The 18182-nt window shown below is 30.0% G+C and overlaps 1 protein-coding gene across 17 annotated transcripts; it reads left to right on the plus strand.

The window, feature by feature from the left end:
- Window positions 1–216: 216 nt before the first annotated feature.
- On the plus strand, window positions 217–16434 carry LOC124429275 (kinesin light chain). 17 transcript variants are annotated; one of them, XM_046974326.1, is made up of 10 exons: window positions 4823–4907; window positions 4999–5241; window positions 8728–9094; window positions 9207–9372; window positions 9460–10175; window positions 10270–10473; window positions 10564–10575; window positions 11026–11142; window positions 11293–11414; window positions 14141–16434. In XM_046974326.1, exons 2-10 carry the CDS (start codon window positions 5198–5200, stop codon window positions 14196–14198), a joined length of 1806 nt encoding a protein of 601 aa, XP_046830282.1. In that variant the 5' UTR covers window positions 4823–4907; window positions 4999–5197; the 3' UTR covers window positions 14199–16434. The 17 variants fall into 17 exon arrangements, 15 of the variants coding, with proteins under 15 accessions (XP_046830285.1, XP_046830283.1, XP_046830284.1 ...); XM_046974329.1 differs by lacking the exons at window positions 4823–4907; window positions 4999–5241 and adding an exon at window positions 217–1023; XM_046974327.1 differs by having other exon boundaries at window positions 4804–5241; window positions 9207–9366.
- Window positions 16435–18182: the final 1748 nt, after the last annotated feature.

Here is an 18182-nt window from a genome sequence, read left to right on the forward strand (position 1 = left end):
CAATGACGGCGTTACAGTTTATCAAACTTACTAAAAATAATATCGCTAGAAATCGACGTATCATTTAAATAGTTAATTACGCTTTCACTTACTGATTGGAGGAATAATAATAATAATAACAATAATAGTCATCGCACAAAAATCACATTGGAAGGAGAATGCCGGTTAAGAAAATATTTCTACGTATCAATTTTGATCTTTGTATTATGTTTTATGTAGTGACTAAGCGCTGTGGTCGCTTTATCGTTGTTCTAGTTATAAATTCTTACGATTGGCGGACAATCGTGTTATCCGAAAGTTCATTCTAAAATCTTTAAGAGACAACTTAACGTTAATCATTTGATAGTGACTAATTAACAGTGAATTCTAAAGTATAGTTACGTTAATTCGTAATGCAACTCTATAGAACGGTGTAACTAAATATGTGATCATCATCATCGTCCACGTTCGACTATAACGAGAAACTCGCCATCTTAGTCAATCTTAAACCTGCGAACCGTGTCGAGTCGAAATCTCTATGGAACTTTTCTCTTGCGCTTTCGACCGTTTCGATACGGTTTTCAGGTAACAAAAAAAGAAAAGAAAAGAAAAGAAAAGAAAGAAAAAAAAAGAAGATACGTAGACAGTATTATCCTTGTGTTAACAGCTATTGTCTAATATTCACGTTGATATCGCGACCAGGCGAATGGAATTAATTTTATTTCTGTGTCTACGTTCGTCGTTGTGTACCATCAGTAACAATTCTTCTTTACCGAAGAGCGAACGGAAAAAAAACTTTGGATAATCTAAATCTTTAACTCGAACGTTTAACGTTCTAAAAAAATCTCTAAGTTCATCGATACGTCGTTGAAAGAGATCGAACAAAAATAAAAAATAAAAAAAAAAAAAAACGAAAAGAAAAGAAAAAAGAAAGAAAGAAAGAAAAAGAAAAAAGAAAACAACGAAGGGATCGTGATATTCTCTACAATAGTGGGATGATACATTGAGAGTGGAGGAGGATTCCTGCATGGACCGTTCTCAAGAGTAAGTTCAGTGTATATGTACATATACGTATGTGTCTCCGTTCTGTGAGTGTTTATATACTTTTCTTTTCCCCTTATTCTTATCGTTTTTAATGTGCTTTTCGAGTATCATTATTATTATTATTATTTTTTTTTTCTTTTTTCTTTTTTCTTCTTTTTTTTCTTCTTTTTCTTTTTTTTTAAGCATATACATTTTCGACACCAAACCTTTTGCGACTATAAACCATAGCCACGCCTTTTCTAAACGTACACAGGTGTAACCGGAAGTTAATACTTTTCGTTCGTTACACCTTGTTATATATTTCTGTAGCACTATTGACGGAAAATCATGTACCATGACCACCACGACTTGATGATCTTCGTTTCTTCTCTCGTAGAGTGGTGGTGCTGCTAACCTGCCGGCAATACTTTCCTTTCGTAAGAGTTTTACGAACGGCATACCATCGTATTCTTACACCTATGTATATATCTATGTCGTTCATCTGTTATATGACGATGTCTTTTAATGATTTATAATATCGTTTAATTGTTTATTATAAAAAGAAAAAAAAAGATGGATGTTGTTCGCAGTTTATAATAATAACAATAATTTTTAAAAGATAACTTATCATTTGCCAGTAATGATGATTGAATTAAAAATTTATACTTTTCATAAAAGTATGAAAGATGACTATAATTCGACAGACAAAGTTCTGTATGAATAAAAAGCATTATGGAAAGCACATTGACCTTTTCACCTGACATATTCATTTATAATTAATTGATTTTATATTAATTTGATATAGCTCAAATAAAAAATCAATAATTTACATAATATAAGAAGTTATCGGATGTTAACTGATAAAGTTAACTGTGGACAATTCTTCTATGGTAAAAGGATTAAACTAACGGTTTAATAAAGAAGCGATGGACATAAATGTAATAAGATAAACGTATCACAATAGTATCATATGATGAATTTAAATGAGGCGTGAATGTATTTATTAATATAGTTTTACATCGATTACTAACTTTCACCCCATCTAAGGATCATATATATATATATATATATATATATATATATATATATATATATATATATATATATAATTAATTCTATTCAACTTATAAATTATAATATTAGTCATAAGATATTTATCCATGAAACAATATACATATATATGTACGTAGATATATAAAATACATATTTGGCAAGTTCTTTGCGAATTATTCATTATTATTAAAAAAAAAAAAAGAAAAAAAATGGAGAATATGAAAAGAAAATGATGAATATAAATCATACTATAGTGTGTATATTGTACAAAAAGAAGAGAAAAAGAGCAATCCTCGATTGATCATTGAAACTAAGACCAATAAATTACCAATGTGTCTCGTGAAGATAAATAACGTAATGCACTCTTTTGATCGTGACGTAAGCGTCCATTTTACTATAACTCTATACTCGTAGTGGATTGTTCGAAAAATGAGGTCGGATTAGGTTGGTTCGGTACTCGAAAAAAAATCTAAAACCTTGCAGAAATAAATTCAGTTTTAAAATGTAGAATATACATAGTTTGTATATGTATATATATATATATATGTATATATGTATATTTGTATATATGTACGTATGTATGTATATATATGAAGATGTTGCTAGTCTCTCCCATCTTTCTCGGTAAATCGTGTCGCGAAATTCTCGAGTACTAAATTCGAGAAACTGAGTTTGCACACTAATAGTACAAGGCAGTAAGGTTCTTAGTTTCTAACATGCGAGCACAGCACATGGCATATCATTCTCAATGCATCGAGTAAGTCATGCCATGACTCATCGACTACACCAGACGACTGGATCTCCCTCGTTGCTTGGAGGATTGCGAAAACGATCCGTTCTTGAATTTTTCACAGCTAAAGATACTACATTTTCACCGTGATCATAATATTAATCATTGCATAAAGTTTCAGGAATGAAAATGAAAGATTTTTTTTTTTATAAAAGTCTCGACGTTGTCTAATGTTTAGAATGCGATTAACATTAATATGTTTTCTTTTTATTTTTTTGCTTTTGCTTTTACTTTTGCTTCCATCCATACATTTTTGTTTTTTGTTTTTTTTTTGTTTTCTTATCGTGAGATACGTTCGATTAAGTTTAATTTCTTCTTCCTTGTTAACTTGGCACAAAAACGACGAGTCGCGCTCTCTCGTTTGATTTTATAAAGTGGATTGTAAGGGTTATTCTCCGGTAAACTCGGAAGAACTCACTCAAGTACAAAGTGCTTTCCAATTAGCACGGTCGAAGATAGAAACCGAACATTAAACATAGTCAGCCGAGCGTCGAAGTAGGACTGATGTGTTATATGAAAATAGCATATGAGTTTCCTCGCGAGAAAAAAAATATTATTTTTAATGTAATGATCCGATTTATTTATCCTTTTTTTATTTAAATTATCATTGTTTCTCTTTCACATTAAGGAACAAATAAATTCTCTTTCTTTTTTTCTTTTTATTTTCTTTTTTCTTCTCTTTTTTTATACGTTTATTATACGAATATACATTTCAAAGTGAAATTTCATATTCAGTTTACGAAAACGTAGCAAAGGTGAACACATTCTATGTCGATCGAATAAAGAGATTAAAGAGTGCATGTGTGTGTGTGTGTGTGAGAGAGAGAGAGAGAGAGAGAGAGAGAGAGAGAGAGAGAGAGAGAGAGAGAGAGGAGAGAGGAGAGAGATTAGAATGGCTATAGGATTTTAGGTGAGATATATTTTCGCATGATGGAAGAGAGTTGGTTGAGCTTTAATCAATATCATGACGTCAGTATCAATTTCAGATTAATGTTGTCAGAAACGTGAGGCCATTCATCGATTACTTCAATTTGTTTTCTATTATATCGATTACTATATCTCTCATTAATATATATATAGACACACATCAGTTACACGAGAATATCGGAATTTGTTCATGATAATTTTCAGAATCTAATAACTTAATCTTACAATCGAAATTTTGAAAGATTTTTGAATTATGAGCCTCCTGATTATATTATTCTGAAAATCGTGAAGCCGTTTCGATTTTCGTCGTCAAATATAATAACCGTGACACTTTTTCATCATATCATAATACTAATATTTTCCTTTCTATTATATCGATTTTTTATATTACATTAAAGAATATTGAGTTTTTTCGATTATATTATTAGGTTGGCCAATAAGAAATATCAGAATTTTTTAATACATTTTAATATATTTTTCTATTTTTTTCTTTCTTCGAATACAGTATTTCTTTATTTAGATATAAAATAATAAAAATTTCGACACATTACTTATTAACCAATTCAATACAATGTTTTCAGAATCGAATAATTATAATATTACTAATAAATTTGTTAATGTGAAATGACATATCATAAAAAAAAATTTTGAATTCTTTAGAATGATCACCCTCTTGAGAAAAGTATGTGGGGAAAAAAAAGGATTGTATATAAGACGTATGTCCCTCTAATCCCCTCAATGATTGCCCTTTACCTTTGGAAAGCTTCCCACTGACCAAGTAACGTTTTCATTGTCACATCCCCAAGTTGATTCTTACCAAAGGACAGGAAAAAGGCGGTATATTCTGTTTTGTACAAAACCGGTAGGCCATTCATATCGTTGCACCCTCTCGAAGGTTGCAGGAACGTTAGATTGCGTGTAACCCAGCCTATAGGAAGTCGACTATGAGAAGGGATATCGCGCAAGCGTATTTCTCTTATCCATCCCCTTGAACGAAGAGAAAGAGGGTGGGAAGCCAAAGCTTAACCCTCAGTGAGAACTTAAACGCGAGATCGCGCGGACGGTAAAGTCCAATCCCGTGATTAAAGATATCATGGGAAAACACGGATAAAAATATAATATATATAAACATATAGTAATATAATATATATTTTTCTATGTTCTAACGATAAATATTATTTAATGGTTTTAACATAATTTAAACGTAATCGTTAAATTAATAATAGATTGGAAGATTCGATGGTGACAATATCTTTCGTCGTTATTCGTGATCATTCTACTACTTCTTCTGCTACTTCTACATCTTCTTCTTCTTCTTCTTTGCGAGAATAACGAAGAACAGAATCCGATTGTTACAGACAAAAAAAAATCTATCTTTTTTATACCAACGAATAGGTAAGGTCCGAAGAGAATCCGACATTACCGATGGGTAGAACACATATGTCAAAAACGCTGAACGCTTATAGAATGTGAGTAGATCGTTTTCTTTAACTAGTCCTTTTGTTTTTGATTGTATATTCTTTTGAAATATTTCATTTTATTAAGTTCTCCTTTTTACACAAACACATACACACACACATTAACCTTTTGCATTTCTTTGTTGAGCGTAGCTCAACATTTCTTAGAACGGCATATTAAAAATATTTTATAACAAAATTTTATATTTTCATTAATATAAACTATATGCAACAAAATATGTATCTTTTTTCTATATTAAAAAAATGCATATATAATATATATATATATATATACATATATGTATATATTCATTCATTTATTTATTTATTTGTTCTTATTTTTCCATTCAATTTCACTGTCGTCATCCGTCCGTCTGTCCGTCCGTCCGTTTGTTCGTCCGCCGTTCGTCCGTTCGTCCGTTCGTCCGTTCGTTCTCACTCGTGTTTCCTTACGTTGGAATGCGTCCCGTATTTCGTAGAGAAGACGATGAAAGGAAACACCATGTCGGTGGTCGGTATCATGCGGATTCACTACGTTTCCCTGCCAACCGTGTAGCGTCCTCGTCTGGGAAGAGAAAGCCGGTAGGATGGATGAATCTCAATGACGATATATAGTATCCGTCGAGTCTAACTAAAAATGTAAAACAAAAGATATCAAATTTTATCACACTTTCTCCTCTAATGTTCGTCCGAGATTTCAATAGAATTAAGTTATAAAAGGATTTAACTGACGGGTTATAACATAAATGAGAAAGTATATGAAAGATTGTAATATGTCTTTTTTTTTTTTTTATTACAAGTAAAGTCTCGAATCCATAGGATCAAAAGGTGATTGCAGCGCTAATGCAGCGCCAACATCCGTCGTTCGAGTTTAAGGAGATTGAAAAAGATTTAAAATAGCATCCATTTAAATCTCTGTTTAATCGTTCAATCGTTATTATAAGGAATATTCTTCTCTATTCTTAAAAGTAATTAAAAAAAGAATAGAAAAGAAGAAAATAAATTGATTAAAGTTAAAGAGATTAAAATGAAAAAATTACGTATCTTACGGTATAATTGTAAATTATTCTTATTTAATAGAACTTGATATATTTATATAATATATTGTAGGAATTGTTTAAAAGAAGTGAAATGGAAACAATGAAAAATGATAGGATTAGAAAATGCCGATCAGTTACAACAGCGAAACACGCGAGGAAATAACCTTTGCGCAGTTTGATGCAATCGTATTATTTATTTATTTTTTTTCCCTCTTTGTTTCTATAAGGAATTTAATCAAGCTGTCCAAAATTCGTAATAATAAACTATATTATTTAATAATAAACTATATATATATTATTTAATTATTAAAATAGAATTAAAATCAGAATTCTAAGATTTACTCAAATCATGGTGATCGAAAAAATATACGAATATTATTTTGAATTTTCCTTAATATATTATAGACGGGGAGGAGGACAGGGTAAGAAAAAGGGAAAAGACTATCGATTTAATCAGTATGTTATATCTTTTAAAAAATTCTTTTTTAAAACATCTTTTCATACTCTAGATCGAATAAATTTTTACGGTTAGATATTAATATCTTGATTTTCACGCGTCGCAAACACGTTTTGGGTGAATGCACAAGAAAAGCAGTTTAAAAAGAAACGGGATATCTAACGAAGAGAGAGATCTTTCAATGCGAACTCATTACCAGACAGCCATTTTTAATCTCTCTTTCGTTTTATTAACGGACGCTGACTTTTCGTCAAATTGTCGCATTTTGACGGTATTTTTTCAATGAAAGGTAAACCCTTCCGTGAGTAAAAAGCACTCTTCGTTTCTCTCTCTCTTACCCTCTCTCTCGCTCTCTCTCTTTTTCTCTCTGTCTCTGTCTCTTTCTTTCTGTTTTTCTCACATGTCTGGTGTAAAATAGCCACGGAATTTTTACGAAAGCATAATCTCTTATTGTTTATTAGGCGAGACAGGAGAGGGACTTTTTTCTTTTCTTTCTTTTTTTTTTTTTTTTTTTTTTTTCCTTTTAAATAAGCACTAAGCATATAAGTCTTCAACAAACGACTACTTTCGATCGATTTTATCAAAACACTTCTTCCTGACATGTTACATAATCGATTTTCATTTATGGAAAACATGAATTATCCTGCTGTATTAAGTAATGTCAAAGAAGAAATTGCGTGAGGTCAAGGTTTATACAACAGGTGTAAACCAACGAAAACTGACCTTACGTTGCTACTAGCAGAAGACATTCATCTATTCCTTGTATGTATAATACGTCTCGTCTTTCCTATCGATTACTCGTGCCGACTCGTGAATTGATCTCTCTATTTTCTCTTTCTCTCTCTATGTCTCTCTCTCCTTTTCTCTCTCTCTTTCTCTGTCTGTCTTTTTCTCAGTTTCATTTGGAATTTTCTCTTCGATATAATACGAGGCCTATTTCTCTTTCTCTTTTCTTTTTTTCCTACGCTTTCCTAGCTCTTTCATGTCTCTTTTCTGTCTCTGCTCTGCGCGCGCGCGCGCGCGCGTGTGTGTGTGTGTGTGTACGTGTGCGTGCGTGCGTGTATGTGTATGTATGATGTATGTATGTGTATGTAATGTATAGATACATAGATGTATGTACATATACATGTACATATATCTGTGTATACTGCGTCGCATAAGTGCAAGGCAGCGGAGATGTTGCGCTTGCGTGGAAGTATTGAGCCATTGATTTCCGTAGCTTTAACGCGCGGCCCTGACATGGGGTAAGTTCCTATCTAGATTATTTTTCTTATAATCGTACTTTTACCAAGACACTTCGGTTATCATCTTAGTTCGATAACATCCCATTTCGAGGTACAAATCATTTGACATTTTGAAATTTTTCATAATTCCTTTTCCCTTAATGTTTCGACCTTCCGAACGATGATTGTCCTTCGCTGGACTCGCAAAGTACAACGAGGTCTACTGCGCTCTCTGTCACTCTGTCTTTGTCTTCTCTGTCTCTCCTTCGATATTTCGTTCAGTCTCTTTCTTCCTCTTTCTCTCTTTCTTTCTTTTTCTATTTTTGATTCTGATTGTTCTTTTTCTGAATTTTCTCATACTTCCTTTTCTTTACACCGATCAAAAATACTTGCAGTTTCCTATTTTTAAATACGGTTAATTACCGGCACGTAAAAGAAGCGTTTACCTCGACCGAACCTGTTTTTGTGCGTGGTAGCTTAATCACACAATGTCGTCTCCTCAGTAAAGGACGTCCGTCGATTTATTTGTAGAATGAGTCAAAATTTGATGTAGTATATATATTTCTTTAAGATCTTTGCTTTTTTATGTACCTCATTGTGATAATTTTGAAAAAGTGTTATATTAAATCGTAATTGCTGAACAATTGCTGAATTAAACATGATTTAATATTGTTTGTGTTAAATTAATTAAAACATCTTTTGATCTTTGCATAGAATTTCTACGTTTAACAGAGTATGTGTATTTCTTTTATATTAGAATGTTCTTTTATATTTACAGCAAAAAAATAGAAACTATTGGCAGGATGACGGCCATGACGCAGGAAGAAATAATAGCTGGGGCACGTACAGTGGCCCAGGGATTGGAGGCTCTCCGTGTAGAACACAGTGGTCTATTACAGGGATTACAATCGCAGGATGCACCAGCTGCACGAGATAAAGCCAATCTGTTATCGAAGAACATCGAAATGATAGAATTGGGTTTAGGAGAAGCTCAAGTGATGATGGCATTAGCGAGTCATCTGCAAATGGTAGAAGCAGAGAAACAAAAACTTAGAACTCAAGTTAGAAGATTGTGTCAAGAGAATGCGTGGCTGAGAGACGAATTGGCAGGAACACAACAAAAATTACAAGCTAGTGAACAAGCGGTAAGTTTTCAAATATATGTAAATGTCTATAATATATTTATAAAAGATAAGTGCAAGAGATAAGAATATCTATAAGAGATAAGCGTCAAATCGAATCAATTTCATTTCATAGGTTGCTCAACTGGAAGAGGAAAAGAAACATTTGGAATTTATGACCAGTATGAGACAATATGATCCTGATCCTTCTGCAGATGATGAAAATGCTAAAGATAGGCCAAAAGATGATCCCGTAGTTGATTTGTTTCCTGATGATGATGCTGATGACCGAAATAGTAAGTGTATGTATTCTTTTTCTTTTTTATATTACGATTGTACGAGCCTGTTTGTTTGCTTTGTTTAATAAAATTTCACGTTGGTGTCTATAGCAATATCACCTACACCGCCATCACAATTCGCACAGCAAGTCAATGCTGGATATGAAATACCAGCACGTTTGCGTACTCTGCACAATTTGGTAATACAATACGCGAGTCAGGGACGTTATGAAGTAGCTGTACCTTTATGCAAACAAGCATTGGAAGATTTGGAGAAAACTTCCGGTCATGATCACCCTGATGTCGCAACAATGTTAAATATCTTGGCATTGGTATATCGAGATCAAAATAAATATAAGGAAGCAGCTAACCTTTTAAACGATGCTTTAGCTATAAGGGAGAAGACGCTTGGTGAAAATCACCCTGCAGTTGCAGCAACCTTAAATAACCTTGCAGTTTTATATGGAAAGCGAGGAAAATATAATGAAGCAGAACCATTGTGTAAGAGAGCCCTTGCAATTCGAGAAAAAGTTCTTGGATATGAACATCCAGACGTAGCTAAACAATTAAACAATCTTGCGTTACTATGTCAAAATCAAGGAAAATATGAAGAAGTAGAACGTTATTATCAACGGGCTTTAGAAATATATGAAGCAAAACTTGGTCCAGATGATCCTAACGTAGCCAAAACGAAAAATAATCTTGCTTCTTGTTATTTAAAACAAGGCAAATATAAGGGTGCCGAAATTCTATATAAACAAGTATTGACTAGGGCACATGAAAAAGAATTTGGTGCTATTGATGAAGATAACAAACCTATTTGGCAGGTATATAAATTTAGAAATATTTTCTACTTTCATAAATATTTTCATGCTTTTCTATATCAATGGATAAGATAAATATTTTCTATTTATATCTAAGGTTGCGGAAGAACGAGAAGAGAATAAACATAAAAATAAAGAAAATACTCCTTATGGTGAATACGGTGGCTGGCATAAAGCGGCTAAGGTCGATTCCCCAACGGTTACAACTACATTGAAAAATCTTAGTTCCCTATATAGAAGACTAGGCAAATATGAGGCTGCAGAAACTCTTGAAGACTGTGCCTTCAGATCAAGAAAAGAGGTGAGTTATAATTTATTTTCTTATTACAATTTACCATAAAATCTTTAATTGCATTTGTTGATGAAACGTTCCTGTTTATTTTACACGCAGCATGTACAGCAGGTGAGCAAGCTATTCAAGGGATATTCTTTCTTAATATTTCTTTATATATACATATATATATATATATATATATATATATATATATGTGTGTGTGTGTGTGTATATATATATATGTATATATATATGTATATATATGTGTATATATATATATGTATATATATATGTATATATATACATATCTTATTAATATCTAAAAGATATCATAAGTACTATTTACTAGCAAAGTTTGTTTAGTAAAAGATATTTATCAGTCCAAGTTGAATTTATATAATTTTTATAGAAAGAATTTATTTAGAAATATGAAGTTTTTAATTTTGTATGCACTAATATTATGAAGTCTTCATTTATATTTAAATATTGTACTTTTAAATGTTCCTTTGTCGAAATAGTTCTTATAGTTACTTATTTGCGTACTATAAAAGGAAAAAAAATTTTTTTTTCTGTATTTAGGCATTAGATCTAGTGAAACAAGCTAAGGTGGCTCAAATATTAGGAGATGAAAAAGGAACTACTAGACGTGGATCACGATCGAGTTTGGCTAATAGCGAACACGAACAACACGACGAGGTGGGTTGTGTTAAGACAACTTAAATCATCGGTTGCACTGCATGTAGTAGCACACCATTAGTTGTCTACTATCCTTTTCTTCTTTCTTTTTGTTCTTTTTTCGTTATCCGGCCCGTTGTGACGATTTGGCGATACAACACACAATCACAGGGTTCGCTGCCACTGGTGCAAAGGGCGCTACATGAAGGACAATCTGGCCACCACGACGCTAGTCCTAACAAACCCGGTTTTAAAAACAAGATCTTTCAAGCTTTCGGGATTCATTCTTCCACGTAGGATAATTGTCCGTTTGTAGTATCGCTTGTCACTGATTTTTCCCTATATGTACGCAGATTTTAAAGTACTGCTGAATATCTATATTCTTAGGAAAGGAGGGCAATTGAATATTAAGGGGATCCTTATTTTAGGTATCCTTTAACTTCACACAATTATCACATTGTGTTCTAAAATGCTGAAGAATACTATAATCGTGCGATATATGTCTCTCGTAGAGTTTGTCTTTTTAGGGACATGTACAACTGGCTGTACACGTGTGTTTCTCTGTGCTTCTCGGAATTGAATATAATTTCATTGCACATGCATAACTTCGAGAAGAGAAACGTCAGTACCTTTTCTTCTATAATCTGCAATGTATTATCAAAATACAGTGCAATCAATTTTCATCGTTCACATCGGATATACATTGTAGAAAACAATGAAGCGTTATTAATCACTTCCAATCTTTAACTGTGATAACGCCTTGTGTTTATTTTTTTAACGTAAATATGAGAAAATCATAAATAACGTTTTAAAAAGATATTTTCAATCGAAGGCGCTTGATATGATATAATATATATTTGATTATTTTAAATTATGTGTCTTATAGAAATACATTACTATAAATTTTACGCTTGTATTCGATCGCGAGAATATTTGTAGTATCAATAATTATTTGAACCGCTTATTCTCGTAAAAAGTAACATTAAATATGTCACTTACAGTTCACGCCTTATGCTTCCTTAATGGAAAAATTTAGAAGTTCTATTTTAATGTACCATTAATTTTTAACTTCTATTAAGAATAATTTTACTATCGATAAGAGATATTAAATTATTTGTTACGCATTATAACCTTATTATCTCTGTGAAACCAAAAGTAGTGTGCAATGACACACATGTGGTGAAGATAGAAGTTTTTAGTAACAGCTTTGCTCAACTATATAGCTTGGTATAGATTAGCAAAGATAATTTATGAAAATTAGAAAATACGAACCAAATGAAGTTTATGGATTTTTACAAATAATTTTATATTTATTCATTTTATATTTTGATGAATTTCATCTTAATCTCGAATTTAGGTATTCCATTACATTTGGAAATGGTTGGTTCTTCCCTAAACTCTGAATTCTTCAGGAAACTATTTTTAAATCTTCATACAATAACATTGCAATTTCATTTACGAGTTTTACCTATTGACATTGTCACAATTGTATTTTGTTAACTATCTTGTGATATAAGGTGTCTCGAAATTATTTTTGTATTCCCGTGTATTTAAGATATTAACTTATGTGTATAATATAAAGAAAATATTTTGTGCAATTTATTAATTTAACTATATATTTTTCATTCATATGATAATATAGTTGAAAATTTGTCTTGCCTATAGTTTATAAAGATCTCAGGAGAATACATAAAAAGAAATATTTCTTCCAATTGTTATGTATTCGAGACACCATATACCGAGTTCTGGTGAATGATATCGATATGATAATATCTTATACTATCTTTTTACTTTCCTATAGGTAGGATGAAACGCTGTATTATAAATTAATTCTTAGTACTTTTCTTTAATTTATCACTTACAAACATGAGTAATAAGTAAAAGTAGTGCCTTGATACTTTAATAAATAAAAAAATAAATTATTTTCTAACAGAGTAATTTAATTGTTACTTGACTGACATCGTATAATATTTAATGGCTCTAATAGAGCATATTAATATTCGTAGGAATGTTATAAAGAAAAGTATAATTACACCCTGAATGGTGTTATTAATATTTGAGTTACATGCATTTTGTTTCTGTTTTGTATGAAGCTATACAAAGGAACAATTCTTGTATGAAAACTTTTTGTATTATGATAACTAAATCTTGCATTAATTTTCCTCGCACGCATTTGTGTTTAACCACACTGTTCTACTATTTTGGAATATCTGCGTTGTTGTTTTGTTTCGCTTTGATTTGAGTACTGCAGGCCAGAACTTAGGTATGGATTGCACTGGAATATGTGACGCCTGGACATCAGAGAAAAGATATCATGGCATTACAAAACAGGTGCGTATTTGTAGAATTGGATATTTATTGTTTCTTCATTAATGCACAAGTTATAAATTTTCAATTTTTACTTATGTTTTGTTCGCATTTTCCTTCTATTTTTCTAGTATTGCAGACCTGTTTTTTAACACCAATGAGAAGAGCTTATCTGTTAGATATTATTACTTTATTTGGTAGATACGAATTATTAATCACTGTTCTTAATGTTCGCTGTATTAAAAACTAAATTCTTCTTTTAAAATTTAATATATTATAAATAATGCAGCCAAATCCTTTTGAGTACAGTGATTAATTATACTTTAAAATTGTGTTTGTTCATTGTATGCTTTTTTTTATGAAAATTATGATGTGCACATATAGTAGTTTAATATAAACAATGCATTTTTTTCAGCTATAATCACCTTCATAGCATAAATAGATCTTGAAGCATAATAGTATCAATTACTATAAATGGTGGTTTACAAGGTCCAAAAACACATTTTTTATATAAGTTCAGTGAAAACATTTTTACTACACGAGTTCATAGGTCATCATTTTACCTAAATTCTGCCTAGACTATTTATTAATTTAATATGTTACGAAGCCTTTGCCCCTTATATTTTTTAATAATTGTTATATTATAATAAAATTACAAAGCACACTATATTGTTTCTTATTTAATTTAGAAAATATTTTTTATGTGTTACAGGATCAGAAGTACTCAGTTCGTGCTCAATAAAGAACATGGTTTAAGAGAACTGAAGTGATAAATATGAAGCGATTATAAGGGCTCTGCAATGTTTTTACCAAACGTTGACTGATGTCCTATGTTTGGGTCGTTTACATATACGGCACATTCCAGCTGCTTTTAATGAGATGCACTATGTGAAGTTCATTTTATTCAAACATTAGCTTTACATTAGCAATCGATTATTTGTTATAGCAGTTTCAAGGTAAATCGATCTACTCTGCTTAACATTTATCTGAATCAAAATGCAAGCTGTAATGTTGGTATACAAAAATAAGTTTTACTTTTCATGCAAAATCAAAGAAAATATTGACAATGATACTGGCCAAATCCAAACTTTTGACAAATTTAATGAAATTATAAAATAATAATGAACATTATAATTAGTATTGGATTTCTATACATTTTTGATAGTTTTATGCACACATATCTTACATTATTCATACATGCCCTATATGACATTGCATAATCATTCCATAAACTAGCTTCAATTCAAAACGAATCAGTGCTTTAGGGAATGTTTGTATGTCGCTTGAAAATTGGAATACATGTAGCATTACACTATGCACGTAGAATTATGTGAGCATACCGTCAATGTAGTTAAGGCTATCAAAGTGTATATTTAAAAAAAGACAATGCCAGAGCATTTTGAAATATTACAAATTTAATGTCTGTATTAACTGGATTGGCATAACAATATACAACTTTAAAAATAAACAGATTTTCAATTATTTGCATATATATGTATATATATACATGCATATATTCGCAATACTTAATTTATATTGTCATGTTTTCTGTATTATAATATTATGTATCGGGAATAAAACTTCATTTACTTTAACATCGTATCATCTTCATAATGAACTATATATTTATATTTCAAGCCACCAACTTTGTGATAGGCTGTGAGTGGCATATTATTTTTAAGTTTAAGAGAGAAGTATGAAGAACTTTTGAATCCGTCAAATCCATTTATACCATAGAAATATGGTAATCAAAATATGTGATTGTGCAAATAATATTGTTGCATTAATCGTTAATTGTAATCCTTGTTTTGTTTATGAGATTATGATCATCCCATTATATGCAATATGAAGCTATTATGAAAAAATATATTGGTCTTACTAATGTGCACTGTATTAGATCTGTCATTATTGTTTTGGTGCTTTTTTAAATATTTTATATATACAAATACATTTTAAATCAGACAATTTCAGGAGATATACTTGTATACTTGATATTTTTAATATCATTTAATTATATTATCACCTGAATTAAGTGAAAATCCTTTTTTGAAAGAATGTATTATGTTTCAAAATTTTAAAAAATTTTCTTTCCGTTAAAAAAATTATATTTTAACTATATCTACTTTAATATTTCATTATCATTTTTAATTTATACGTTGTGTTTAAATATTAACTTTACGTGTGCTCTCAATACAATTGCTCATGCATTTAAAACAGATATCATGCGCCTGAGAGCTCAGAGGCCTAGATTTTGAGACGTTTAATATGTGGTATATAAATTTTATTACATAAGAAAAGTTACTAATAAAAGTGTTCACGTGGAATTGTAGATTAATCTACAATTTTATTAGCACTATATTGTTCAATTGACAAATACTGCACTTCAATATAAATAAATATAAAGATTATACTTTTCCTCTATTAAGATTGGCCATGAAGATAGAAACAAAATTAATATAAATATAAAGTTGTTATATAAAGGACTGCATGTTAATTATGCAAATGCTACTTCTATAAAACATTTACAATCGAAAAAAGAACTATAAAATTTAATTTATGTATGAAACGTATCTGTATTTTATTGAATGTTTGCATTATATTGTGTTGTAAGTTTTAATTACTATTTTCTTTTTAAGAATGTATTCTTATATATACTAATAGCATGTATTGTTAATTTCATAAAATTTGTTATTTTCATCATACCATAAAATGCATTGATATTTTACTGCGCCTACAGAGTTAAATCGTTGATTGGATTCAATATGCAAGATCTATGCTAATAGTGTTTGTTACTATTTTGTATTTGAGAATGAATGTGCGATACAATAGTTAACACTCAAGAAACTCATATACTTACTCATCAGCAAGTATATATATCGTTTTAACGAGAATACATATACTAACAATACAATATTTTAGTATTGTAGCTCTCAGGTGCAACTATTGTTATTTGATAATATGTAAGTAACGATTTATAATAAATATTACAACTTGTATTACTACCCATATAATCTATTAAAGAATTAAGTGCATACCCAGTCCTAGTGAAGTCCAATTAACGGGTGACCTTATATAGGGCGAAAAAGATATAACATCGAAAACTATGATAATTTTTAAAATAATATAAACGATTATAACAAGCAAATCATATAAACTTGCTTCAAATCAAATTTTAAGATCTTAATTTAGAATGCTAATTCTCTTGCTAAATAAAATACATACAATACAATGAAGTATATGATTCATGAATTACTTATAATCACATGAATCCTAAAAAAATTTGAAATGTTATTACTTACTGTCGGGTTGAAGACGAACAAAAAAATGATTCAATTTTCTTGACAATCGATGATCATCTTGGCCTTCTAGAAAATACATTTTCATTAGCGTTGATCTTCAGAATTGATGAAAGAATTGATTGAAGATTGATGAAAACAGACGATTGATGACAGCTAACTTGCTATCGAGAAATTAAATTTATTTAAATTACACGCTATTAATTCATATGCATTAAAAATAAAAATCTTTAGTGATATATAAGCGTCAATTTTACGAAGAGCGTATTACGCGCGATCAATCAAATTTATAAGAAACGTTTTCAAATAAACGCGCGAAAACAAACACGCGTAACGTTGAAAATTATATTTCATATACATATTCGTGGTAGTAATATAATGATATTAATACAAAATAAGTAATAAAAATAATATTAATATTTATTTTTCAAACGTATCATAAATTAAAAATAAAAATAATAGTATCATATTATAAGATAGAACATACATATACGATAATCGAACTTTTATTTTCCGATATGATATACGTAAGTTGTATAAAAAGTTCTTGTAAAAATGTATTGTTTTTATTGTACATTTTAATATAATAAAATTAATAGCGCGCGATGTAATAGCAGAAAAAGAAAGATGCTTTTGTATGTGTAAGAATTTCGAAAACAATTACTATATTACGATGCAAAAATATTCTAATTAAACGACTACAAGAGAACATATCAAATAGTCTTGGAATTAAATCATCATTTAAATAATGCTTTTCAATGAGGATGACTTTCAATAAATATTTTATGAATTTTGGAAGCATACGTGAAGAAATTTTTTCTATATGGACATTTGAAACAATATATTGGTGAAATTCTCTAACGGAATCCATATAATTATATCGAACTATAAAAAAAGAAAATGTTATATTATGTCGGGAATTTACTATAAAAAAAATACCTAGTAGTACGTCATTTATTTGAAGTGTATTCTTAAAAGTTATATGAAATTTAGTAATCGTCGGAATTTCGATAAAACTTTCGTTTATTATCGATTAAATCAAAATTAGAAATTGATTAATAATTTTAATACAAGTAATTATTTGAAATATATAATTTCAAATTGATCGATCTTATTACTTAGAAAAAATGAAACCGAAGAACATATCATAATTTTTAATTACTTCGATATAATACTAATAAAATTTATGGCATTACATATCATATTGCATGTAATAATATATACTAAATTATACTAAATTATACTAAATTATACTAAAAAGATAATGTATTAAAAAATTGCAAAATTATTCAATTATTAATTGCCTTGTTGGATTTTGAAATGACGACATCTATTAACGAAATAAATAAATAACATAAGTAAAATAAATCATCCATATGTTGGTAATGTAGTTGATCTATAATTAGTATCGAATAATGCTGTAAAAGCTCTTGTGCATCGGATGTTCGGAGATGAATA

Source organism: Vespa crabro, chromosome 15 (assembly GCF_910589235.1).
Source record: "Vespa crabro chromosome 15, iyVesCrab1.2, whole genome shotgun sequence".
Classification (NCBI taxonomy): Eukaryota; Metazoa; Arthropoda; class Insecta; order Hymenoptera; family Vespidae; genus Vespa; species Vespa crabro.